Source organism: Anneissia japonica, unplaced genomic scaffold (assembly GCF_011630105.1).
Source record: "Anneissia japonica isolate Jap-2015-1 unplaced genomic scaffold, ASM1163010v1 scaffold16662_len1167910_cov178, whole genome shotgun sequence".
NCBI classification, from domain to species: Eukaryota; Metazoa; Echinodermata; class Crinoidea; order Comatulida; family Comatulidae; genus Anneissia; species Anneissia japonica.
This window is the reverse complement of record NW_022732216.1, coordinates 609,706-636,719: the sequence shown is the minus strand read 5'-3', so window position 1 is coordinate 636,719 and position 27,014 is coordinate 609,706. Positions and strand designations below refer to the sequence as shown.

General features: G+C 35.8%; 2 protein-coding genes across 2 annotated transcripts; one reads left to right on the top strand and one right to left on the bottom strand.

The window, feature by feature from the left end:
- Window positions 1–8,557: 8,557 nt before the first annotated feature.
- On the bottom strand, window positions 8,558–20,087 carry LOC117115606 (heat shock factor protein-like). Its single transcript, XM_033259474.1, has 11 exons — window positions 19,879–20,087; window positions 18,967–19,075; window positions 17,218–17,342; window positions 14,562–14,680; window positions 13,861–13,989; window positions 12,935–12,998; window positions 11,971–12,383; window positions 11,531–11,636; window positions 10,809–10,847; window positions 10,444–10,501; window positions 8,558–9,381 (listed from the first exon to the last, which is right to left on the bottom strand). The coding sequence occupies exons 1-11, from the start codon at window positions 19,972–19,974 to the stop codon at window positions 9,236–9,238; spliced, it is 1,404 nt and encodes a 467-aa protein (XP_033115365.1). The 5' UTR covers window positions 19,975–20,087; the 3' UTR covers window positions 8,558–9,235.
- A 113-nt stretch (window positions 20,088–20,200) lies between these two features.
- Window positions 20,201–25,042, top strand: LOC117115607 (exosome complex component RRP41-like). Its single transcript, XM_033259475.1, has 3 exons — window positions 20,201–20,583; window positions 22,167–22,373; window positions 23,167–25,042. Exons 1-3 carry the CDS (start codon window positions 20,422–20,424, stop codon window positions 23,527–23,529), a joined length of 732 nt encoding a protein of 243 aa, XP_033115366.1. The 5' UTR covers window positions 20,201–20,421; the 3' UTR covers window positions 23,530–25,042.
- The last annotated feature ends 1,972 nt before the right edge of the window (window positions 25,043–27,014 follow it).

Sequence of the window (27,014 nt, the reverse complement as noted above, 5' to 3'; positions counted from 1 at the left end):
GACACCCAGACAGTGACATCGGTGAATACATAACCTCCTTGGTGGCGGTAGAAATCGTTGCTATTATCCAAATAATACACAAAACAATTAAAGCATAATCATGAATCAGTAAAGAATAAAACAAGAATACAGCGCAGAATCGCATGGCCGGACGCACTCTTAGTGAAAAAGTTTTCCTCCATTTAGTGGAAAAGGAAGGGCGCCTTTTGCGTCTGGATATACTGAGCAACAGAAGGGCGCCCTGTACGTTGGGCACGAAGTATAGGAAACTTGCATGGTTAAAAAGAAGGGCGCCGCCTACGTTGGGCACGACTTCCGCCTCATTTTTACAATGCGAGAACTCTATCTTGTATTTCTAGTATCTTTGTTATATCTCTATGGGTTTGGATGGTTTATGAGCTACATTTTTCAACCGTGGCTTATGCATTATTCATAAGTGTTTAGCGAATTGAGGGCAATGTACAAATAGCTGAGAAATGGAGCACAGTACTGCCGTTACTATACTACTTTATCAATAAATTATGATATATGTCATGTATTTGTGGCCTGTCGAACCCTGGTAGTAAGCTTGGAAATTTAAGGTAATGATTCAAATAGGAATTATCTATAGTTTAGGCTTATGCGTTGCGCCTTTGATCTTGTTTGGAATCTGTCTCTTATACACATCTAGATGTGTATAAGAGACAGCTCAGAAGTTGTTCTGTAGACGTTTATCCGTTGATGACCTTTTGACCTCCTGAATTCTGCAATGAGATTTTCGGGTCGATTCAGCCGAGACGGCCCGAGTGGAGTTTCATGTAAATGTTTCGTACGGAAAAAAAAATCGCCGTCGGTCAAGGTTCAAAAGTTTCCAATTTAGCAAGAGGGCGCCATTCATGCCTTATTACAGAATTTGCACGCGTAAATCCCGGAGAACGCTATCTTGTGTTTATAAGATCTTTGGTCTACACGGTAGTGATGGCAATAAATCGGGAGGGCGCCTCTTCCTCCTCTACCTGTGCTTGCATCATTTATCTATTCAAGTTTTCTTTCTTTGTGGCTAAAGGCGCTTCGAGGCGGTTTTGTATTGTGGAAGGCACAATAACAAAAATGACCACTGACCATGGGCCACATCCTTGTAAGATTAGCACGCATCTTTACTCTGTATCTTCAATGCCATCGTATCAGTTGTACCAACTTTTCATTTCATTTTCACTCTCTATTTCGGAAATTCATATCAATCACTAACTGTTTATAACAAAATTCTATTCTTCAGAAGCTCTCACCTCTTTCTGAACAAGATTTCTAAAGAAATTTCTTTTAATAGGGGGTTTTCTCTTCTCAAAATCCTTTGTGAGAAACTATATTAAATTTCCTTATAAGCAAGTTTTGTATTCGCTTGTCTGAAGACGACGGTACGGTATTCAGTAGCAATATCTTATGAAGTTCTTATATTAAACATTAATAGCATGCATTCTGTGTTAAGTTTTTTCTCTTGTGAATCAGGTGCAAGTACAGTAATTTAAGAAGAATTTAAAATTGATAAATTTATTTTATCATATTTTACATGAGCAATTAATATCTTAAGGTTTCCAGAAGTTTTTATAGACACTTTGATTTCACGTGGGCTTGATTATGCTTATATTTTTAATGTAAAGGTGGTACAATATTTTACAAGCAATTTGCTTTTATTTGTACTTCCTCCATTCTTTTCTCTTTCTTTTCATTATTTATCTTGATGTGTTTGTATTTCTTATGATGGTTAATAAATTGCATCTTATCCTATTAAGCATTAATATACTGTTTAGTAGATCCTGTATGTGTATAACATTTCAAAACGTATTAACAATTAAAAAAAAAATTACCTATATAATTATAATGTTATATCTTGAGTTCAGCACGCACCACTGTCACTTGTAAACTCAGATACAGGTAGGGTCAAAGGGGAGCACAGTCGCCTGCGGGCATATAGTGGTTCCTATTCTTAAAATTTACAAGTGGACAACATGTCAAGGACCTTGGATCTCTCATCAGGGAACTTGGATCCCACCCTCGTACCTGGCAACTTCGACCCCGACCACCCACCTCATCGGGAATCTCTGGCCTCCACCACTGCTCGGATGCCTAGTGTACCTACAAATTTGCATCTCGGGGTGCACATAGCCCACAACAAAATTATAAACCTTTACCGTACAATCGAGGGATGCCAATGAATGAAAGAATGCTAAACACAACACAAGCTGTCAATTACCGTACTCGCGCAAATAAACCCCGGTCGCTTAAAATATTTGTATTTTTTGAGTAGTTAAACGATATTTATTCAACATTTGTACAATTTGTCGGGGGCACTCAAATGGGACGCTTACTCAAACGGGGCGTTTATGAAAACGGAGTGGAAATGGAGGGGGCGCTTATGGAAATTGATGAAAATTTAGGGGTTCTTATGAAAGCTCGGAAAATTCAAGAGGCACTTTTTGAACTAAAAAAGAATATACTGTATAAGGACATCTGGAAACCGAAGATTACGGATTATGGTGTGGTGGAAATCGTCCAGAGAGCATGGCTCATGACAAGAAATCTGTGAGTACTGTATTTATATATACATATATGTAAACAATTATTTATCAGCAGATGGTGGTGATGATGGTTAGCTTGCCATCTGTCAATTGAGATTAGCAGGATCATTGCAGATTGTCTTGCAAACTCAGATGCGAATGTGTGCTAAAGGTGCAAATTTTCGGAAAAAGAAAAGGAGTAGGCATAGGCACAGACAAATGTAAGAAGAGGAAGTTGGAAATACACTTTCTGTCTAGGGAGCTCTCATCTGTCCAGGAGAAATATCCTCATTTTGATAATGACCTAAGAAAAATGTGATTCCACTCCACTGCTCAAATCATGTCAACGACCACAGTTCCAGGAATGATTGGATTATTGGCTTGCTCAAAAAGGGATGCATATTCAAATTAGAAGGGGGCGCTTATTCAAACGGGGCGCTTATAGTCAGTTTATAGTTTATAGTCACCCGCCTAAAATTAAGGTGATCCGACCTGCCTGTGATTGACTGAGTGAATGCCTACTCCCATCACACTTCAATAACAACATCAGCTTTATATAATGTAGCAAATAATATACATTCTCCAGGGACTTATCCATGTGACTATTACCAGTGGGATACATAAGGGATATTGATAATAATAATGTGACATTTATGCAGCGCTCTACGCCCAGCAAGCCGACCCCAGAGAGTATATTGAGGGATGATGGTACAGTAGTTTGAAGGATAAGTGGAGGATTTGAGCATTAGGGAGGGCTGTCTCTTATACACATCTAGATGTGTATAAGAGACAGAGGGAGACAGCCAGCTTGCAAAAATAAGGTGATGAGGTGAAATGCAAGAACAAGGTAAAGTTCCTGTTTCTGAAACAAAGTATCCTGGTTCTGGTTCGATACTATCCAACAACCTGATAGGAGTTTGTACAGGTTAGATGGCAGTGTGGTGTGGGGTGCTGATTTTAATGTCTAATATTAACAACAATTATGTACTTATTTATATGTAACCGTAGCATGATTGGAAATCAACTAGCGGAATTAAAATATAAGAAAACAAGATATTAGAGATTACAAACCCTCGCCCTGTTGTGTCATATCTATACTGAAAAAATAGTGGCATTAAATTGCAAGCCGGCCAGACAACGCTTCATTATAGGCCTCGCGTCGCAAGCCCATTAATAGGGTGAAGTTTGCACGCCAGCCGGATCGATTCAAGTCTGCCGGACAAAACTTGACTCACCCTCAACTCTGACCCGCGGTTGATCTGCTTGAGTCCGCTAGTCCTTAAAATCACTACACTGTCTCTACAGTTCTAGTGCATAGCAGGACCCAATTCGACCGACCAATCTACATCACTGAAAGCTGTCAGCGATAGCGTGTAGCGATTGTATGGAAACCAAACTTCACTTCATGAGCAAGCTAACACTTTATGATGATGTAATGCAGAACGGACGAAATAAAAATTAAAAAGACAATATACGTTTGCAATGCAATTTTATCTCAAATAATCTTATTTTTCACATTATTTTTCATAGTATATCTACATTTCTTTAATGTTTTCTGATGAACATTTATAAAATTACCTTTACAGAAGCAATTATTTTGAAAAGTGCAGAAAAAATATTTGAGCAGAGTTTTGGTACAGGCAAACCATTGTGCAGAAATTCACTGTAAACTAGCAGTTCTCCATAGATTCCCATAATTGTCTAGTGACACAGAACCCTTCATACAGCATTCAGCAATCAAGGAATTGTACAAAAAATACACTGTTCATCTATTTTTAACTATAATACCTCTTGTTTTAAAACATGCCAAAGCATTTTTTAATACAACAGTTAATCTTTTTTATTCTTTGTTAATGCTTCTTCTGTTGTTATTTTCTGAAAGTCTGTCTTTATTAAAGGTAGCCTGTATCTGCAATAATGGCATTATCATCTGTTTGTCTGTTTAAGTCCAAACAATGTTGGCTTCAGAAGTTGCCGAGAAGGGGGGGGGGGCGCCAAAAAAGTCTGAGGCGGTCTAAACGAATGCCAGTCAGTATGAGCGGATGCTACTTCGAGCGAATGCTAGTTCAAGTGGATATGCCAGTTCGAGTGGATATGCCAGTTCGAGCGGATGCCAGTTCAAGCAAATGCGTTTACTGCGAATTGTAGCATGGGCCAAAACATAAATTTATGTATTTTGTTAATTGTTTTAATTCAGAGTATAACCAAGGTTTTGTAAGTTTTTTGCTACTTCAATAATCATTCCATGTTACTTACAGTCTAGGCAAATCCGACCACTCTATGGCCACTAATAAGCACTATATTTACAGTTTTCAGTGTGTTCAATCTGGGATTTTGTAGTAAAAAAAAGCCAATTTTAGTTTTGATTGTAATTGTAAGTGTAATTGAATTTCAACTATATTTTTAAATATTTGTAAATAAATGACTAAATTAGGGGTGCTAGTTCACAAAATAAGGTAGTTTTTAAGCATGATTTTTTTTTGGTTCAAACATTTTCTATGGACTAGGGGATGCCCCGTATACCCTGGATACACCACTGTCAAATATGTGAATAAACAATCTTATTGGCAAAAACCAAGGCTATCATAACAAATAACAAGTTCAGACAAAAGAAAATGGCTATGTTACAGCAAATTTGCATCCAAAAAGGGTGAAAATCAGAATTAATTGGATCCTTTTTTGTTCGAAAGGGCATCTGTTCAAACTTGCATTCACTTGAAGTGGCATCCCCTCATATTGACTGGTTCCCGTCTGGACTAAGGGGTCGTCTAGAGCCTCAGTCAGACACTCAGAATAAAATTCCTGGTGGGGGGTGTTCATTTTATTTTATAGTTTAGGATGGCCCCAAATTTTGCTTTTAGAACACAATATTGGGGAATGTAATCACCTACCATGTACCCACTTTGGGTGAAGACAACCATATGTAAATTGCCTTGTCCAAGGACACAAGCAAAATGCACTGTATGGGTATTGACCCCCGAGCTCTGGCTGCACCAACTGCAACAGATACGTTCTCAATTCCCAATTTTTTTGAAGACTGAAATTTTATCCTGTACACTACATTCTCCTATAAGAGGTCTACTAATTAGGAAAAAGCTTGAGCATATTTTCAATGTATATAAACATCGTCATTTTTATTATTTACAATCGATCAATCTGCTATGTATAGGGCATGCCTCTTATCAATAATGGGTTGCTTGTAGAGTGCCACTGCCAAAACAAATTAACAAATGCCAGTAATAACTTATAAAAGAGCAAAAGGACAAACAATAATAAAATATGTTTTGTCATATGGCAGTGGTTGCAAACCATTTTGCATATGCAGACCCCTCGAAACATGCTAAAAGTGTTCACCACTCCCCCGCCCCCATCATATGATGGTAAGATTATAGATAGAAGATGATTTGCCACAAAACTACAGCACCGAAACTATTTTTTAAAAATTGAAAGGCTCCTAATGATTAGCAGTAAGATTTTTATCACACTGTTGTAAGATGACAAAAATATAATGGAATCATGAAAAATTGGTTTAAAGGTCTAACAGACCCCCAACAAATATATTGTGGACCCTCAGCAGACCCTTTAGACTTGGCAGACCTCCAATTATCTTTCACAGACACCAAATTGGGAACCACTGAATTAGCCTGACGATGCTACAACAGTTCATACAATTTTTTATACTTGTGGCTTTCATGTTGGAAAAGATAGTACTATAATTATAGAGATATGTTTGTTTTAATGAAATGCACAACAAATCTTTTAGTGCTGACTGAAAAATTTGAATGAGGTAAAACGTTTACAAAATTTAGCAAATGAAGCAAATAGAGCAATCTGGTACAATGTATAAGTCTTGCAGGCAAAGGCAGAAAACTCTGGTTAGTACAATGTGAGAGGCACTACATTTTATATATGTTCAGTACATACGAACGTACAGTATTAATGTTCCCAGTGTAACAAACATTTGGACTAGCATCACAAACAAAATGAAATTATAAAAAACTAAACAAACCGACTAGGCGGCCGGCGACAATGACCTACGTATGTGTATTTTTATATAGATAATTTAAATATTAATTTAACATTAGCAAACGTCAAACATTTGGTTGAAACTTATAACAAATATCGTTGTTTAAAAATAATTGGTCGATAAAATTTAAAAAGATATTTACAGAAAAATCGCAAACTTGATGCTTTAATATATCAAAAAAATCTATGTGCATAAACTATCCTATCTATCTTTAGGTATCCTCTAAGTTAGGTCCTAGGCTTGCTAAGAGCTGAACAGGTAAAACATAAAACTAGGGTTTATGTCGATGTCACCAATTTAACTATCACATGTTCTACCCATAGAGCAGATTGCAATAAAATACATTTTAGAAAAATTAATGAACAAATTCTACACAGTTACTGTGTCAATGAAATCCGGCTACCTTTAAAAACGCAATATTATATTGATGATAATAAGATGGAGATGTGTTTGTGTTAAACATAGTAACCAAAATAAAATCATGTTTACGTAAACCCATTCATTAGTGTAGTTAACAAGTGGAGGACTAGTAACACAGCTGGTAGAGAACTAGAGTACTAATCTCAAATCGAGGGTTCAATTTCTAAAGGGAGAGAAGAGACATTTCACTCAAATGCTTGTTTAACATAATGCTGTATGAAATTTAAAAGCCTTAATGATTGTCCTACAATTGTGACGGTTACATAAATGAAGAAGTGAAACAGTTATTATATTTTTAAAGAAACTTGAAATCCCTCTGATTGCAAAATTTATTTTTTGATATGAAGCTGATCAACACAATAAGCCAAAACGTGAAAAACCAAAATGACAACACCTTTGCAGCAAACAGGCATACTAAATTGAAACATGCTGTTTGAACAGCGGTTTTGTTTTTTTTATCTCGTACTACACTTAAAGAGGGCTGTTATGCATCGAATATAATTTTTATTGAATAGCTTTCAATAATATTTTTGTAGTAGTAGTAGTTTTAAATATTTTTTATCTACTAATTTTGGATTTTTCAAACTTATGTTTGCCTTGGAGATCCCTCGAAAGTGTTGTACACTTTTGATAATCTTTTGCGGGCTTTTTTGTTGTATTTTTCTTTATCCTGAAATGTAATAAAATGAATAAAATAAAGGCTGCTAGGTCAAGTCCTAGATCCTTTCAATGCTCAATAAAATAAAATTACTTAAATAATTACATTATGTGAGGCGTCGTCAAAAATTCAGTCTTGTGTTACCAAACCTAAAAAATGAGTTACTCTTATATAGGTCTCCATTTAATTAAAGACACCTCTAATTAAGGACCACCTCCAATTAAATATCTCTTTTATGTGGTCCCAAATTAACAAATGTCTTTAAATATTCATTATTCTAATTAGAGACCAAAGCTGCTAAAGACCATGGAAACCCATGGTCCCAAAAGTGTTCTTTGATTGGAGGGAGACGTGTATTTAGATAGAAGACAGGTGATAATTTAGGTCTTTGAATCAAGTTATTATATGTTGAGTAAATCCAGTTAAAGATTCAGATTTCTGAAAAGACACTTTAGAGAAAATCTCTAAACATATCCATTTCTAATTGGGTTTCCTATCAATTCTGAGAACCACCTTTACAAATTTGACTCAAAACCACTTTCAATACCCGTGCTAATTTTCCTGAAAAAAATTGGTTGATTTCACAAGGAATGCCTTACCTTATCAAAGGTGATATTTGCTGGGTCTGGGTAAAACACCTGGAAAAAATAATATAGTATTAATAACAATACTGATGGAAAGATGCAGAACAACTGACAAGATATCCTCCAGTTATGCAGTAAGTAAGGGTAAATCAACACCAGAACCAAACCAACTGAATATCCAACTGGTAACTACCTCTTTCTGCTACAGACAACACATCAATATACCAGAAGTCTATGCTTGCAGACTGAATTGCTGACAGAAAATTTTACCCCTGTCTCTTATACACATCTAGATGTGTCTGACTGAGCATTGCTTCTCTTTATTGTCGTTTTGGTTTATTGTCGTTTATACTTGTAAGCATTTGATCAGCTGGACACTCAATTAAACCCTCAACACATTAATAATGCGGCTATTTCCTTAAATTTCAACCATTCACGAGGGTTATAGTTGTTAAACTTCAAAATACACAAATTTACAATAAATAACGCATTGATCATTTATTCTGTGACAAATATTGATTGCGAGATACTGGGGAATTCCCCTTTCATCTCATATTATGTGACATATTGATTGCGAGATACTGGGGAATTCCCCTTTCATCTCATATTATGTGACATATTGATTGCGAGATACTGGGGATTCCCCTTTAATCTCATATTATGTGACATATTGATTGTGAGATACTGGGGATTCCCCTTTCATCTCATATTATGTGACATATTGATTGCGAGATACTGAGGAATTCCCCTTTCATCTCATATTTTGTAACATACTGATTGTGAGATACTGGGGAATTCACCCATCCATCTCACATTCTGTAACATACTGATTGTGAGATACTGGGGAATTCACCCACCCATCTTATATTTTGTAACATACTGACTGAGAGATACTGGGGAATTCCCCAACCATCTTATTGCGAGATACTTAGTGAATTCCCCCATCCATCTCAAAGCATAATCTTTAATAGCAGTTTAAATAATTTAAGGATACTATAGCCCTTGCGTCAGCCTACGCGAACGCTAATTCATTGTCCTTGGTTGAACCGTCATCACTGGCGCTCGCGTCTCCAGAATTCATAAGTGACGACAAAAGCGAGTCTTGATCTGTGTTAAAATAATTGATGGAGGAGGGTTGGTACTGCACCAATTCATTTCCTGAAATAACAAATCAATAGTAAAGCATTATATTTAAGATAAAGTACAAGGTGTAGCAAATCAAATTAACTTGGAAATATGTATATTATTTTCCATGTAAACTAACAACAAATGAGCACTGAGTGTTTATATTGCTTCCAACTGAAACAATAATTGCCATGCAATGCTATTACAATTGTTGAAACAGACTACAGTTTATTAGATTTTTTCCTGTTTCATGACAAATTTCACATTTGCTTAAGATATCAGTTGTGATTCTGATAATGTTGTTATTGGCAGTTGTTGTTGATGATGCTGATAATGATGTTGTTGGCAGAGATGTTGTTGGTGATACAGATAAAGTTTTGTTGTTTTTGATGCTGATAATGATGTTACTAGCAGATGTTGTTTGTGATTCAGCTTTCGCTATCTCGTTAAAAAAATAATGAGCTTTGGCTATCCCGTTTTGAATTCCCTGAGCCCTGACCAAGCCCTTGGTGGCAGCACAGCCAGTTGCTATGGCTATGGCACGTGCTTGGGCCGTGGTGGCGCGATGGCTAATTGGATGGTATGGAATACCTAGAGCCTAGCCTAAAATCAAGAAGCTTCCTCAATAAAGTTGAATGCAGTTGAGATGCCGACAACGTAATTGAACTATAGAAACAAAGACTGGCCAATCTTCCATCATCAACAGCAAAGTCAATCCAAATTAAGGAAGATCTCCCACCTGATGCTGATTTAAACTGGTCTGAATGGAAACACCTTAACGGCCTAAGATCTGGTACCAGTTGTTGCAGAGTCGATAACATCAACTGTATCTGTGGTTCCGAACCACAGGCTATGAAACACATTCTCAGAGATGTCCTCTACTACAACAGACATGTGATGAGATTGACTTGGCTGCGTCTAATGACACTGCCAAAGATTATGTTCAACATTGGCTGAAACAAAACATCTACTTTCAGTTTGGTGGACATGAGAAAAAGTTTTAGTGATAGCGTAGGTGATGCTGCTGATATTGTTTCTGTTATTGGCAGAATGCTGTTGTAGTAGAGATGTTTATACACAATCAATTTGTATTACCAGTTGAGAATGTAGGTTGTTCTTCCTCTTCGGGCATCCCTAGTTTGCTCAGAAAATCCTGAAAAATGTTAATAATTTATTCTTTAATTATAAAATTATAAAGTAATGTAAATTGTGTGCGATTGTTGTCCTACCATATGTTTACTTACTTAACCATATTGTCACCTGGTGGAACATGTATGTGCTGCTGTCTGAGATTTGACGAGCCATAATTCTTTGAAACGACTAGCAGTAAAAATTTTTTAATTTCCATGAGTTCATAATATACATAGATGATTGTCAGAAATTAATTTATTGAATTCTGAACAGTGACCCGTGCTAATTTTCCTGAAAAAAATTGGTTGATTTCACAAGGAACGCCTTACCTTATCAAAGGTGATATTTGCTGGGTCTGGGTAAAACACCTGGAAAAAATAATATAGTATTAATAACAATACTGATGGAAAGATGCAGAACAACTGACAAGATATCCTACAGTTATGCAGTAAGGGTAAATAAACACCAGAACCAAACAAACTGAATATCCAACTGGTAACTACCTCTTTCTGCTACAGACAACACATCAATATACCAGAAGTCTATGCTTGCAGACTGAATTGCTGACAGAAAATTTTACCCCACCATCTGACTACCTGCTGGCAACACCACTGCAGGTAACATACCTTTGCAGCCTTATCCTAACTGATATAGATTTACATAATATATACATACACATGTGACACTCCTTCCTTACTTAGCAACACTACCCAAGATGTCGATATCGCCGACTATCTCCTACAGACTAAGCTACTGTTTAAATACACTTTTTCCTCATTTAAACAAAGTTAATAAAATAAATAAAAACAACAACATAGTTATTTTAACTGAAGCTAGTTGCTCATTAAAAAAGTAATCTCATAAGGTACAATTAAAAACAGAATGTACAATACTTAAGGTAAATTCTCAATAGGTTGACAACAAAAATAATATTAGTGAGTTCACAATTCAGTACAGAAAGTTCAATGAGCTTTAACTCAATGACCTTATGTATATTCAAATATTACCTCATGAATATTCAATTTATAATAACTACTTTGGATGGGCTTACCGGTAGAAGTGTTTCAGGATCCAAGCTATACTCCCCTTTTGTTAATAATTCATGAATGAAGTCTATGTTTGTCTGAACATTCTCCACATGGTCCGATAACTCTTGTCTTTAAAATAAAACAAACATTAAATATTATTTAATCACCATATAATTTATGGAGGGTCTTGGGTTGATCTTTGCTTACTTTTTATCTGTGACGGGTCCAGGAATTTGTAATAAAGGGAGACCCAGAGAGGGACTTCCACAGATAGAGGGTGTACCCACCTCAGACCCACCATGGGTCTAATAAAGATTCACCTAATATACTGTTTTCAGGTAGTCAGATCTGATAAAGCACACAAAAGTTTGGCGATCCACTTTTGGGTCGTGACCCATAGTTTGGGAAGTGTGGAAATACAGTAATCATAAGAAATTCAATTAAGTATTTAGAAGATGCTTACTTGTGCTCATCAACAGAAAGTGGACGCTGAAGTGCAAGGGTAAAACCAGGATCTGACGTTTTATCTTTATCTCCATTGCTAGTATTGGTCTCCACTGGAGAGGTCAACGGCACAGGAAGTTCTATTTCAGGAGGAACATCGGAATTGAAAGTGTCCTCAGTAATCAAGCTATCCAAAGCTGGGATTTCAGCCGGTGATTGTACAATAGGCTCTGTAACCTCTGTCAACGTGGCTGCTGGCCCCTCAACGGAGGGGAGCGGTTGGAGAAAGTCAATGTCTACCAATGGAAGAGCCTCGGTGGTGCCTAGATCAGCGGTCTCATCCAGCGGGCTTAGGACCTCCGACAGCATTAAGTTTTGATTTGACACTGGTACAGTTGATTGAAAAGCAGGTGAATTTGAGGACGATGCAGGCTGTGGGAAGAACACAAACATCAAAGATCAACAACATATCTTTGAAGATTTCTTGATGTTCAAAACATTTAAAATGTTCAAATAAATGAAACATAGATAAAAACAACGCCATTTCACTTGTAATTATAATGTCCGTATAAAAATGGTATTAATTAAATGAATTTCAAATAAAAAAATTAATTGTTTTACTGTTGTGTTTGAATTGTTGTACAGTATGTGTACACTCTGTTTCGAAACATTATTTCTGTGTGATACTTGGGGTTGCCAGGAAAATGTATTTTAATTTATTTTATCCTATGTTTTAATAGTTCGGTCAAACAACGAATACAAAGCTATATAAATTATATACGAAAAAAAAAATAATAGCCAAAATAGAGAGAAAAAAATCGCCAAAGCTAGCAGCGAATGCCTTTACGAAAAAAGAAAGATATGAAAAATAAATGTTTAAAAATACATACAGCAGCATCAACCACCACCTGAGCAGCATCAACCACCACCTGAGCAGCATCAACCACCACCTGAGTCACAGTACTTATGAAGGTGTTACTTACCTCAAAAGATGGTATCTGTTTTCTAATTTTAGGGTTTATTGCAGAATTCTGTATCATCAAAGGCCTGGATAAAAAACAAACATTGAAAAACTCTATCATAAAAGAAAGAGTCCAAGGTAAACATCTGTATTTTACTTATTAATATTAAAAGAAGAGCTAACATATTTCAAATAATTTTAGAACTGTTTTACTTAAAACACGTTATATTTTCATTGCGGATGTTTTGGGCTCAGTACGGACTCCAAAAGTATGCATTTTCTTTTAGTTTTATAGCGTATGCGGATTTTATAAGTCTGCAATGACGATATAACATGTTTTAATATACCATTTTTGAATTTACGGATCTTGTGACAAATACACATGCTACATTTGTGCTGGTGTCACAAATTCATAGGTCCAAGTTCAAGTTATTGTACCTTGCCTTACCTTGACCTTTAGACTGGAAACCTGCTTATGAGTCTCTCTAAAATATCCACATTTATAGCGTTCGTACCTCAGCATTGTATGATTTTAATCTAAGCACTTTCATTAACCAATTCTAATATATACAGTTTCTTGAAAATTTTAAATTCAACTTTTAATTTTATTCCCTTTGCACTGTTACCCATTCCTGTTTTACTGGTATTTTAAATAATTTGGAATGGTTTCAAATGCTTGGGAAAGACTAATTGATTTTAAATTTCACTATACATTTTATTGAAATATCTTTTAAGCTTTGTCTTTTGTATATGTGTGTCGTTTTTAAGCCTTGTGGTTCATAGTTTTATTGTGAACGCACCACATGACGTGTGCCACTGATTCAAAACTGTAGTTTTCAAATAAGGTTATTATTATTATTATTATTATTACTGCAGTTTCGCCAGTGTGTTTCAAGATATGGCCTTTAAACTTATGGCATTACAATATAATAATAATGCCAAGTATACCTCTTTCTTTTCACCGGCCTTTGAGGAATAATCGACATCAGAAACTGTATCAGTCTGTGCACAACCTGCTGCTGCTTTCGGTGCTTCTGTCGCAGAGTTATCACTTCCTGCCACAAGCCCTCATTTTCCCTGCAAATATGAAATCAAAATTTTCTATACTCTACTTAATAAACACTACAGACTGTACCTTGGTGTTTGTTTCATTGTACTATTCATTGTAATTCTACTAATCTCTATCTACCTATTATCTCTACTCTACATTTTAAAGTCCCAGTCAATTCACAGTCATATATCATTTCTAAGTATTGCTCTCTTATCAATTGAATAAATATATTTTATCTAAATGGAGTAGAGTTGTAACCTGGTGGTTAAGTTCCAATCAAATGGTCCAACATCCAAATCGTGTGAAACCAGGAATTCTTTTCACAACTCATATTATGATGCCTTACAGTACACTAAGTTTTCATTTACATGCATTTAAAGTTAGGAACTGACGTGAGGGGCACTAGCCCGCAAAATAAGGTGATTTTAACCTACAGGTACTTGAGTGCGATTTATTTGCTTTGAATGTTACTAGTGGGGTAGAGGATGACTAGTTGTCGCAAGCTTTTGGGGAGGGGGACATGCTCCCCCCACCGACCTCACTGTATATGATAGAACTTTGAACAGATTATATGAATTGAGTCCTACAACTTCCATACCTTTTTATGGACATTAAACGCGAGTCCATATCTTCTTGTTTTCCTTTCAGTTCCTGGACTTCGCTCAGTACTTTATTCACATCATTTGTTTTGATTTTTATCTCTTCTTTTGATGTGCCCTTGAATAAAAGGGAAAAACAAATTATTATCACATTCTATTTAAGGAAGTGTTCTCCAGAAGGCGTTTTAGCCGTCGATTTTTACCAGAATAACTGGCCAACCAGAAAAATTTTGAGATTGTAAAATAATAAAACCAATGACTAGGCCTAGGTAGTCTAGGCTGGCCTTCTATCAATTTAAAATGAACATCATTCCAGTCTATACCTATTCTATGACTATATGTGTGGTTGTTTTTTCAAGTCATTAAACCCCACTCAAAAGGGATAACACCTCACACTGTGTGCTTAGCTGAATTTTTATGGACAAATTTACCAGTAAAAATGTTTCATTTGGGAGAACACTGCAAGGGAAGAAGAATATGAAAAAAAACAAAAAAAAACCATCCAAATGGCCCAAGTCAGAATTACCGGATATATGATGACATTGAACTCTACCAACCAAAATACATGGGGTTGGTGATTAGAATGACCCCCTAGAAAAATATAGATCATGTAGTGACTGTGTGTGTATGTGTGTGTGTTTGTGATTACTAATGATTGAATGAGTAATAATATACAAATAAACAAAAAATTAAAATTGGTGACCGACTGAAAAGACAAGTTTTCTATTCTAGGCAACACAATATTTATTAATATATACTAGAAATTGCAAATTGCAAGTGAAGTGCTGCGAAGTACAACTGCATATAAATGTTCGAACAAAATTATTTATGCGAGTCAAGTCCCCCCCCCCCCCACCTCCTCTTTTGTTTGCAAAAGTAGCCTCGAAAAGAAGCCTAACTCCAGATCTCAAAACACTGTAGCATGGGCTTTTTTCGAGATAGTACAGACTTGCAGTATATCACGGTACATGAATTTTAAACAAAATAAATTTAAATCACGCTTGGTTTAATGCCGGTTAATACAATCCATTATACAGATTGATGTTAAGATGTGTATAAGAGACAGGGCTAGCGCGACATGCGGTCGTTGGTACAAGTAGGTTAGTCTACACACGTCGCCTAAAGTAATTGATTTTACCCGGCAGAATGAAAGAAGGAAACTCCGCTTTTCAGTCGTCTTAAGCACTCGTTTTTTGACAAACAATGACCTTTCAGAGGTCAAATTGCTGTCAAGAATATGAATTGGCTGCTTCGCAGCAATTAAACTCAATGCTGAAGTAAGTACAATGTATTTAAATTTAAATTTCAGTTCAATTTCTTTTATTGCTATAATGCTGCAAATGCCATTTTGTGCTAATATCCCTTGAAACAAAGCACAGAAACCGAGAAAACTAAAGGAATATAAATACAATGAATGGAAGTCTTTGTCCACACTATCAAATTTTCTTTGACAAACAACTGCTGCATGCCCATATTTAGTCATGATGTGCCTATATATGAGGCATGTTGTGGCAAAATGGCTAAGTTGTAGCAAAATTTGAAATTCAAGTTATTGGTATTTTCATATACCTGAGTATGCTATCTTTAAAATGAGGGGTCATTCATTGAAATTGGACTTTTCAAGCCTAAGTTATTGAAAAGTGAAAATACAGCACTCTTAGAGTCAAGATAAACATGATTTTGAGTAATTGCCTTCCAAAGTTATTTGTGCATACATTGTTTAATAGAATTAACTATCTAAATAACATTAAATAAACAATTTGTTGACCACTTCTAGAACTAATACTTTGGGACATGATTAATAAAGACATTAAACTGTTGATCTATAGTGAAAAAAAAATTCGGATTTTTAGGCAATTTTTTGAGCTCCCATATTTTTAGCTCATTTACTCAATACTGGCCTGTGCGACAACTTAACCATTTCGCCACGACATGCCTCATATGGTCATGATGCGATGTCATCATGACCATATTTAGGCATGACAGATGTTTTTGTCAAATCAAACTTGACAGCCAAAGTATCACACATAGCAAATGACAGGGTCAATTTGAAAGAGTTTACTTTAGCCTCAAGTCCACTGGTAAGAAAATTAATAAACTCCCAATTTAATACTGAACAGTTACTACTACTACTACACTGTTTCTTCCAAAGATTCCCAAAGGCTAACACTGAACAAATAGTCTAAGTTACTCATTTTAATACAAACATTGCCATAGTGTCTCTGCCGTATAGAGGACAGTAGACACAGATAAACAAGAGAGCAGCTTAGCTCAGTCGGCTAATCTGGTGGTAGCCACTGTGTGTGCGTTGAACCGTGGAGATCTCTAGGTTCCTGGTTCAATTCCCATCGCTGCCTCTCCTTGTGTTTCAGCTAGAAAGCTGAAATACAAGTTACATAGCGCACCGTCTTTCGAGACGTTTAAGCCGTTGGTCTCGTGTGCATTTATGGCCCATGTGTACGTTAAAGAACACAGTACACTCTTCGGAAAAGAGTAGGGGATTGTCTCCTGGTGTACTGTCCAATCACCACCAGAAGGACCCCACTGGAAATAATAAGTCTTCTTCTAGACTTTTGTGGGCTATCCTTGGTGTTTACACCGAATAAATCCAATCCAATCCATGAAATGTATCAATATCACTGGAGGATGACTTACCTTCCTTTTAATCTGATCAAGAAGTTCCAACTTTCCTTGTTGGAAGTCAGGATGATGAAATTCAATTGAATCCCCTTCATATCTCATTCCACCTTGTTCTGGATAACTGACCTTTCGAAATCCATCTGAAATTATTCATATAATTTTGTTATTTTAAAGGCGTTTTAAAGGTGTTTTTTTTTTTAAGCCGGTAGTACACCTTTTCGTTCAGAAAGTATTTTAGTGATGATTAAACCCCCCCACCCACCTCCTCTTTTGTTTGCAAAAGTAGCCTCGAAAAGAAGCCTAACTCCAGATCTCAAAACACTGTAGCAAGGGCTTTTTTTCGAGATAGTACAGACTTGCAGTATATCACGGTACATGAATTTTAAACAAAATAAATTTAAATCACGCTTGGTTTAATGCCGGTTAATACAATCCATTATACAGATTGATGTTACAGTGGCCCTATTATTGTTTTGTAGTAGTAATTCCCAAAATTTACAGCATTCATTTTGAAAGAAAGTACCCCCCCTCCCACCTCTTTACTTTGCAAAAGTTGCCTTGAAAAGAAGCCCATCCAAAGTTCGCAAAAAAAAAAAAGAAGCCCAGGGCTTCAATTCAAGGTTTTACAGTATTTCAAAATACACTATCTGTGCTGTGTTAATACTTATAAAGGCCAACTCAGACAGCGTCGTACGACGCAGCCCGATGTGATTTTTCGTCGGGGGACAGTCTTAAGCCATAGTGTGATATATTAAACATGTTTAACATTCAATTCTATGACGCGACTGCCCCCGACGCAAACCACCGCATCTACGTTTAATTCACACACGATGCTGTCTGAGTAGGCCTTAATACTCGTTTCTCTGCCTACTTAAGTTTTATGTGACAAATTTGTCTGAATTGCTTAATGGGAATAATGTCATATCACATCCATATGGGCTTTACGACTGCTAGAAGGTAGCCGACTACAAACAATGTCTATACATTTATAATTTAGCATAAATGACACTGCGAAGTATGGGTTACGGTATTCCAGCTTTACCTTATGTTATCAATGTTGTCCTATATATTTGATTATTGTGCAATATACAGTAAAACCACATGGTCAAATAAAAAAAAAAATAAACTACCACTATAAATAACTTTAATAATCATAATTTATTGTAAATATAAAGTTGGTAAATCAACTTTCTGATCAGTGTAATACACAATTAATTTCTCTTTAAAAAGAATATCTAGCTAACAAAGTTGGCTGAAAAGCAATTGATAATAGTCATTAATTAAATAACAACATACATTAAAAAACAACAAATGTGGCAAAGACAAGCCAAACCAGTCACTCGTCGCAAATCGTGTTACAGAGAAAATGGCCAAAACATGCTGGAATGTCAAATTTAAAAAAATCTATTTTATTGCACTAAACTAATCTTTACATACCTATACATCATTCTATGCTGTTATTTTCCCCAATTTCAATGTTAAAACAACACTTTTTAAGGATTTGATGATAGTTTCTGCATGAGAAATGCCTGAAATCATAAACTTTGAAGGCTGATTTCTCATATTTGTTCTTTAAACAGCTGTATGTTTAAACGCTTGTAACTTCATAAGGAAATGTCCGATTTGAATGATTTTTTTTACCATTTTATAGCTATTATTTTACTCTCTAACACTTTGTTAATAACTCAAAATCGATTTTTGCGACGAGTGACTGGTTTGGCTTGTCTTTGAAACAAATTCAAAAAAAAAAAAAAATTTACTTACACATATTGAGTTGCCTCACAAAACTTGCCATGTTGTTGTGCTTAAAATATCGCGGTAACACAGACTTTGCAAAACCAGTTTGATCATTAACACGGAAACTGGTTCCTCCCTAAATTAGAAAAATAAATGTAAATTCATCAGGCCTATTTAAAAAGGCTGTAGACAGACTGCTGGACCTGGCGCAGTGCAGACCCTGTTTTAACCAAGTATTCCTTTTATGCGAAAAGTGCTATTTGTGTTTTTATTTGGCTTTTGATAGTTTTTAATATTTTTAAGGTTTGTGTTTTTGTGGGGTTTTTTGGACCTGATGATTTTTTTTTTGCATTGTATTGTTGTAAAGGCTTAGCTAGACCATGAACCTAAATTAAATAGTTAGCAACACTCAGAGTATTGATAAGTGAAATTATTTTCATCAATACAAATTAGCTTGTAAATTTCATATGGAATCACTCTCAGCCTAGCTAGGCCTAGGCCTAAAATAAGACCCATACTGTAAAGTTTTATAAATAAATTGCACGGAGGATATTTAAAAAATCAGCTCAAATTTGCACGGCAAATCACTAGGAAAATAGGTGTGCAGAATCATATTGCAGTTTTTACTTATTGCCGTTTTGTCCATAAACCGTCCTGGGGCATTCAGCCCCTTGAGGACCCCGACTGGGTGGGAGCCCTTGTTGTTGGAAAGCTTGGCGGCCCCCTGGCCCCAGCTGCTGTTCGTGCCTTCGGCATTCATCATGTGTCACCCTATCTTACTCTTTGAAATTTCTCAAGGTTGATAGGTAGGCCTAGGCCTATACTTTATGTGGCATAGCCTAGGGCCTAGGCTAGGCCTTTATATAGCCTAGCCTAGGTTAGGCCCCCTACTAGGCCTAGCCTAGCCTCACGCGGATGAGGGCTCGATTAGGCACTCACCTCACTCCACTCGATGAAGTCATTTGTGCTTTCATCTTCAACTAACATCCATAATTTGTTTATAAAGGCTGGAACACTGCTTGCAGTGTGATCCATTTTCAAAATAGTCCGTATTATTCACATATATGCCTAAATTTAATGCTACCTTTCACAATTTCAGAAATAAAAAGTTCGCTAGTGTCAAATTAGGCAAAATCACGTATTTGCGAGCGCCCTCTATAATGAAACCTAAGTTCTACGGTTCGTAAACGTCTGCCCAAAAAATCCGCAATCTATTTTTAAACATCATATATTATCAAAATATCGATGTCTATAACCATAGAGGTATAAAAATGTAACAAACAGAATATTTTGAAATATAATTACTTGAAGAATTGTCATTCAGTGACTTTCTTTCTTCGACACGGGACAGATGACGCGTTAGCAAAGAGTGAACTGAAGTCCAAACAACGAAGTAAACGCGTTCGTTCGTGGTCTTATAGATTACAGACTGAATTTTAACCTTTGAACAAATTGCCATGTGCTTATTTTGGTCTCAGGAAAATGGAACTTCTATCCGATCAGGGCTTCAGGGTTGATGGACGAAAACCACATGAATTAAGGAAAGTACAGTGTCGATTAGGGGTACTGTGTGACGCTGATGGGTCTTCGTACATTGAACAAGGAAACACCAAAGTTTTGGCTGTTGTATACGGACCTCACGAGGTTGGTATGCCACCCTACTTAGGCCTAGGCCTATACAAGCTAGAGCCTAGTAGTAGTAGTACTAGTTTTTAGGTAGGCTACTAGAGAAGGCCTAGGTATGCCTAGTAGTAGTAAATTTCCAATTGTATGTTTTATGTAATTTGGACAAATAAATGTTATTGGTTTTTTTTTAATGATTAACATTTTAAATTATCAGTAAATGAATTAATTCTTTACTGTAACTGAAACTTTCAGTTTCAGTTGAAAGTTCTTGAAACTTTCACTGTTTGAAAGTTCTTGAAACTTTCACTGTTTGAAAGTTTGAAACTTTCAGTGAAAGCCAATTGCCCAAGAATGCTAACAACAAAATTCATGAACATCGAACCACAACGATGAGCCTGAACGAAAGGGCGCCCGAAAGGGCAAAGATTAGAATAACTGCTCCCCTAAAGTTTCATATATTTCAAGAGTTCAATTGAAAAAATAGTTTAATCAGTATTCAAAACTCTTGTATATAGTAATAATGTTTAATTATATTTAAAATATAAATATTACTGTACACATTTTTTTTGTTTATTTTTTGTTTATTTTTATGGAATTATGCAATAGAAATGACATTTTTTAGCTGAATGATAATATTTTCCTGCTTCCTGGTTAGCCAACCAAAGCCTATCAGCAATACCAGATTGGTGTAATCCCGTTCATGTGGGCAAGGCTGATAATTATCCAATCAGGTTAGTTGTACATCCAGGAAACACAAAACGTTCTTATAACGTTTGGTCCCGGGGAATTCATTCTTAAATATTTCTATATGGGTAGGTGCTGCATTTACGGGGGTATTTTTGAGGACTTACAATTAATACATACCGTGAACAGACAGAACCGCAGTCTTATTTGCCATCGGGAACCAGTACAAGTTAAATTTGGTAGGATGCATGGCCGTAATAGTAGTTCAACCGACACAGGATTTTGATAAATGGTAGTCCGTAACTATTTTCAGTAAAATAGGTAGTGCAAGTGTGCTGCACACCCCCGTAAGGTTGCTATACTAGTGAACCCCCCGGGGGTTTGGTATGTCACAAAATAAAGTTCACACAACATTGCAGTAACGTTCAAATGTTATGAAGTTGTGAAATAATGTTATACTGTATACGTACTTCTGCAAATAATTACGGTACACCAAGGGGTTTGTATTCACCGCTGTCTGTTAGCAAGATTGCGCAAAAACTAATGAATGTATCATCATAAAATTTTGTGGAATGGTACATAATAATCAAAGAAAGACACCATTTAATTTTCGGAAGAAAAGGTCTAAGGTCAAGGTCACAGAACTTTTAATTTCAAGCATAAAAGAAAATGGAATAGCTCTAGGTATTCTGTAGCACTGAAGAAAATAATGTGCCTGAATATAACAGGCGATTCCATAATACTTCATTGAGGGTATGCTGCAGTTTCACCCATACATAGCCTGCACATTGTTGGTAGTATTCAGGCACAGGGCGGAGGTATGCACTCTATGGAGTGACTGCTCTAGTTAATTATGAATTGTTTTCAATACTATTATAATTGTATTTAATAATTGATGTATTAATACAATACAACAGGCACGAGGTGGGAAATCAAAATCACAGCATGACAAGGTAGTTCTAAATTGCCAGTACAGCATGGCTACGTTCAGCACCGGAGAAAGGAAGCGAAGACCAAAAGGAGACAAACAATCTCAAGAAATTTCGTTGAACCTCAGAAGAGCGTTTGAGGCTGCTATTTGTACAGAGCTTTATCCACATTCTCAAATTGATATCTTCTGGCAGGTGGGTTTTTTTATTTTTTTTATTTACCATATTTATTCGAATAAATGTCCTGCTTTGAATAAACGTCCCCTCGAATACATGCCCCCATCTAGAGCCTCATTTGGAATAAAAGCCTCCCTCGAATAAACAAGACATGCGTTTATTTTTTTCTTCAAATAAATGCACCCTAAATGACTAAATAAATCTAATAGATGCAACATCATTGGCAACACTCTCTTAAAGTTACATAGTAATGTAATTGCATAATTATCTGACAGTGGGCTAAATTCATATAAATTGTTATTGTTTTTATGTATTTTAGATATAATTATACTGCATTCATCCAAACAAATTAGCAATTGAAATGTTACCCCACCCCTAGTTTTTAATACATTGGCCTACAGACAGTAAATGTATTTTAGCACAGGTAAATTAAAAAATGGTCTCTAAAGATTAAAGACCCCTTCAAAATAAGAACCTCCAATTAAAGACTACATTTCTTTGCCCTAGATGAACAACTGTCTATTATATTTATGATGAATATTTTTAAAGACCATTAAAACACCGGCCCCCAAAAGTGGTCTTTATGGAGGGAGACATCTATTGCGATGCAATATATCTTTTAATCACCTATCATTGTTATACCATGTTACACATAAAGCCATCCTGGGCGCTAATGCACTTTAGTACTCCACCCTAACCTTAACTTTAACAATAACATAGCGACACTGGAGTTGTGGTTAGGGTTAGGGTGGAGTACTAAAGTGCATTAGCGCCCCATCCTATTCTCAATACTACTTGTCAATATTTTCAGGTTCTTCAGTCAGACGGGGGAAACTTGAGCGTTTGTATCAACGCTGCAACGTTAGCGTTGATCGACGCAGGAATCCCAATGAAAGATTACGTCTGTTCCTGTTCAGCGAGTTTTGTCAACGATACCCCTCTCCTGGACGTCAGTTATATCGAGGAATCGCAAGGGGGTCCGGAGATGGTGGTGGCGCTCTTTCCACGATCTGAAAAAATTATTCATCTTAAGATGACCTCAAGATTGCACGTGGATCACTTGAGTAGTGTAATGGACTTGGCATGTAAGGGAAGTCGAGATATGTTTGGCATTTTGAATCAAGCTGTTCGCCAACACGTCAGTGGCCTATCTCAATCGATGCAAATTGGTTGATTTCAGGGGAAAAATATGGCCACTTGACCTTCTTATTCCATATTGTACTTTATACTCATTAATTTTTTTTTATCTTGAATAATTAAAAAAAATATTGAAATTTATTGTACATTAATATATGCTGGTTTTTGAAAGAGAATGGGAAAAAAACCACTTCAGACATAATGTGGCACTGTAATGGTTATGGTCTTCAATAATACTGGGTCTCTAAAGGCAGTAACTAAGGCCATATTTCTGCAGCACTTATTATCCGATTAATTATAGGAAAGCGGCCATGCACAGAATTCTTTGGGGTAGTTTTTTGAGTTTCGAAGGCAACTAGTAGTTAATACTAGTAGGCCTAAACCAAAGACTGCATAATAAAAAGCTAGTAAATTTTTCATGCTTATTAAATATTTTAAAAATCCTAAAAAGGCTCCGCTCGATGTCCCTGCATATTATTTATATTGTACCATAAAAGCTAGCATTCATTTCGTCTTCTTCTCAATCCTTATATAGAAGTACAATGAAACATCACTGCAACAGTACATTTCCCAAAGCGAAAATAGTACTGTACGATTTCGTTCTTGGCCTAGGCCTATCCATCTTGCACAAAAAAGGGTCACCTGCGAGGTCAACAAAACGGATATTTTGGTGTTAAACACATTGCATTGTTGGCCATAACAATATTTTGAGGGAATTTTAAAATAATTTATTGGAGAAATTGTAACTTTTTTCTGTTATAGTTTAAGTATGATTAAGTTAGAGAAAAAAACATATGAAACCCTAGAGACTGTAAATCCTAGACAGGGGCGGCGCCAGGAATTCCCTGACGAGGGGTCAAAGCTCCCATCGGGAAGCCTAGACCCTGGTGGGGAAAAAAATTTAATTTTTATTTTTATTAAAAGATAATAAAATTTCGTGTTAATTATGGGATTCTTCATTTAAAAAGGATGTTGGCGGTACCATTCCCCTGTAGGGTAAGAGCTGGCACACCACTGCAACCCATACGATTGCAATAGTATACAGCACCTCACACATATGGTAGCACTGCTCGCATTAATCGGATTTTAATCCCTAAAATTTGACAGCTTAGTAAGGCATGCTTGAATTGTACTTTCGGTGCTCAAAATTTAATTTTCCCGGATAGGGAAGTCCAAGCAGAGGGTCCAGAAGTCTCTGACGGGGTTCTTTTTCCCCTTGGTTCCCTGCTAGCCCTGCCCTTGATGCTAGGTCACTTTCCGAAAAAAAAAAAATTATCAAAACACAAGGATGACAAGTTAAAAATTTATTCTATAGGCCTAGCACAATGAAACTTGACCTATCAATGATAAGAAGAAAGTACATGCACAAAGGCAGCTTGAAATTCATACAATAAAGACAATGCGTGTATATAATATACTTGTTAAGTTTTAATTACTCATCTTGATGACCATAAGCTCTGTTTGCACTATAAAGTTTTATGTTTGAAATACATGTGACTTGCATATTGGTGCCGTACTGTAAAGGCTTTTAATTGCCGTGAATAATATCTCAAAAACAAGCTCACATTTGCGTGGTAAATCGCTAGGAAAATAGATGCGCAGAATCGTAATTACTGCATAATACATTGTTTTATAATAAGATTAGGTCAATCCTAATTTTCGGCAGAATCTGTGTGGAAATCAGCAGTTATTTTCAGAAATGTGCGGACGGATTTCTAGGCCAAATTTTTGCGTGGATATAATGCCTGTTCAGGCATTACTTTAGTCTGGTATGGGTGTGATATGACATAATATCAAACAAACTTAATGGTGCAAACAGAACTTCATACAATCGCATTGAAATCGAATAACATCTCTACAGTATCATCAAATCAAGACACTAATTTTTATATTTTTAAACTCTTACAGTAGTTATTGCATCTATAATTACTCTTTTAAGTAAATGTATGAATGAGTTTTACTGTTTAAGTGGATAAAAACATCCATTGAAATGTCTCCCTCTAATTTAAGATCAGGGGTGTATTCAAGATTTTTTTTTTCTGGGTGGTCGTGATCATAATTTTTCGGACCTTTTCAGTGGGAGACCGGAAAATCGATTATAGCGCCACCAGCTTGAAGCGGATGGCAGGTTTCAGAATTGCTGGAATTGAGATATATTACGTCTTGCAATTGGCAAGTTCTTGGGACTCATTGCTGGTACCTCATCAATGCTTTTTCATTATGTCATTGTGAAAAGGCCCTAGAAAAAATGTGGAGCCTTTGAACATTTTTTGGGGGGGGTGGGGGAATTGTACGACCTTCCTGACACCCCCCTCTCATGAAGACATCTAATTATAGACTACTTTTCAGTAGTCGCAAATTAACCAATGTCTTATCCTTATTATTCTAATTAGAGACCAAAGCTGCTAAAGGCCATGGAAACCTGGTCCCAAAAGTGGTCTTTAAATTGAAAGGAGACTTGTATTTCCTTTGTCTTCTATCTCTCATTTACCAAACAACTAATAAGATTCTGGCATTTATACCCTGCTAGCCTAGCCAATCATGAAATATGAAATTGCATTCTTGATACAATTAACAATAATAGAAATAATAATAACGTATAATTTTTAATTAAACAATGGACAATATTAATAAAGGCACCATACCCTAATAAATAAGCATTATATAAATAATCAATAGTGAACAGTTATTGCTTTAATCACTATATCCCTCTTTAACAATATATTGTATATGATATAAACTAAAAAAAAAACCCAAAACAATATACAGGGGTCCCAAGCTGGAAGAAGCCATTTGCGGAAGATATGGGTAAATAAACTTTCTTAACATATCTAATTTCATTCTGCTGAGCATGATGATATTGCCACTGACTTCTGTGAGACAATTGATAGTAAAGTAGTAAAAACATGCAAATATGAATTTGTTGGAATATGTGGTAGTACATGAAGCCATCCCTTGGGAGACTCCCGTGACCTGTGGCCCCTGAATATAATGTTAATACAGTACTATTGCTCATTTACATGGATCACAATAAATCATCAACTTCTAGTGAGTAACAATTCAGTTTTTACTGACCTCTCAACAACTTCTTGCCATAAAAAGCTGTAATTTGTTTGCCAGACTATTTTATAGTCTATTTTAAACACATTTTGAATGGCAAGGAAATATTTTTCTTATTTTATGTTTCAATTAAAATTTAAATCTGGCTTTTTTTTCTTTATTTATTTTTTCTAAGAAACAATAATATTCAAAAAATAAAGAAGGGATAGAAATGATAATTAATTATCAGATGATACTTGACAATTAAAACAATTTATTTATACATCTTAATTATAGGCTTATTTATGATTTACTGTAATAATAACATTATTATTATTGTGAATTATTAACAAATAAGTATTTAAGGATTATTTGTGTATCATATCCTGGGTGCATAAGTATAACAGTTTTTGACCCAGTTATAACAAGAAATAAACAAAACAAGAAATAAATAAAATTATTAATTAATTAAAAAAACCAATA

Excerpts from the sequence above, each read along its gene's own strand:
- LOC117115606 (XM_033259474.1), bottom strand. The coding sequence starts at position 19,974 with ATGGATCACACTGCAAGCAGTGTTCCAGCCTTTATAAACAAATTATGG. Across the intron at positions 19,076-19,878 it reads ACTTCATCGAGTGGAGTGAG|GGAGGAACCAGTTTCCGTGT; the intron begins GTGAGTGCCTAA and ends TTTCTAATTTAG. Across the intron at positions 17,343-18,966 it reads TGTGAGGCAACTCAATATGT|ATGGATTTCGAAAGGTCAGT; the intron begins GTAAGTAAATTT and ends GAATAATTTCAG.
- LOC117115607 (XM_033259475.1), top strand. The coding sequence starts at position 20,422 with ATGGAACTTCTATCCGATCAGGGCTTCAGGGTTGATGGACGAAAACCA. Across the intron at positions 20,584-22,166 it reads TTGTATACGGACCTCACGAG|GCACGAGGTGGGAAATCAAA; the intron begins GTTGGTATGCCA and ends ACAATACAACAG. Across the intron at positions 22,374-23,166 it reads AAATTGATATCTTCTGGCAG|GTTCTTCAGTCAGACGGGGG; the intron begins GTGGGTTTTTTT and ends CAATATTTTCAG.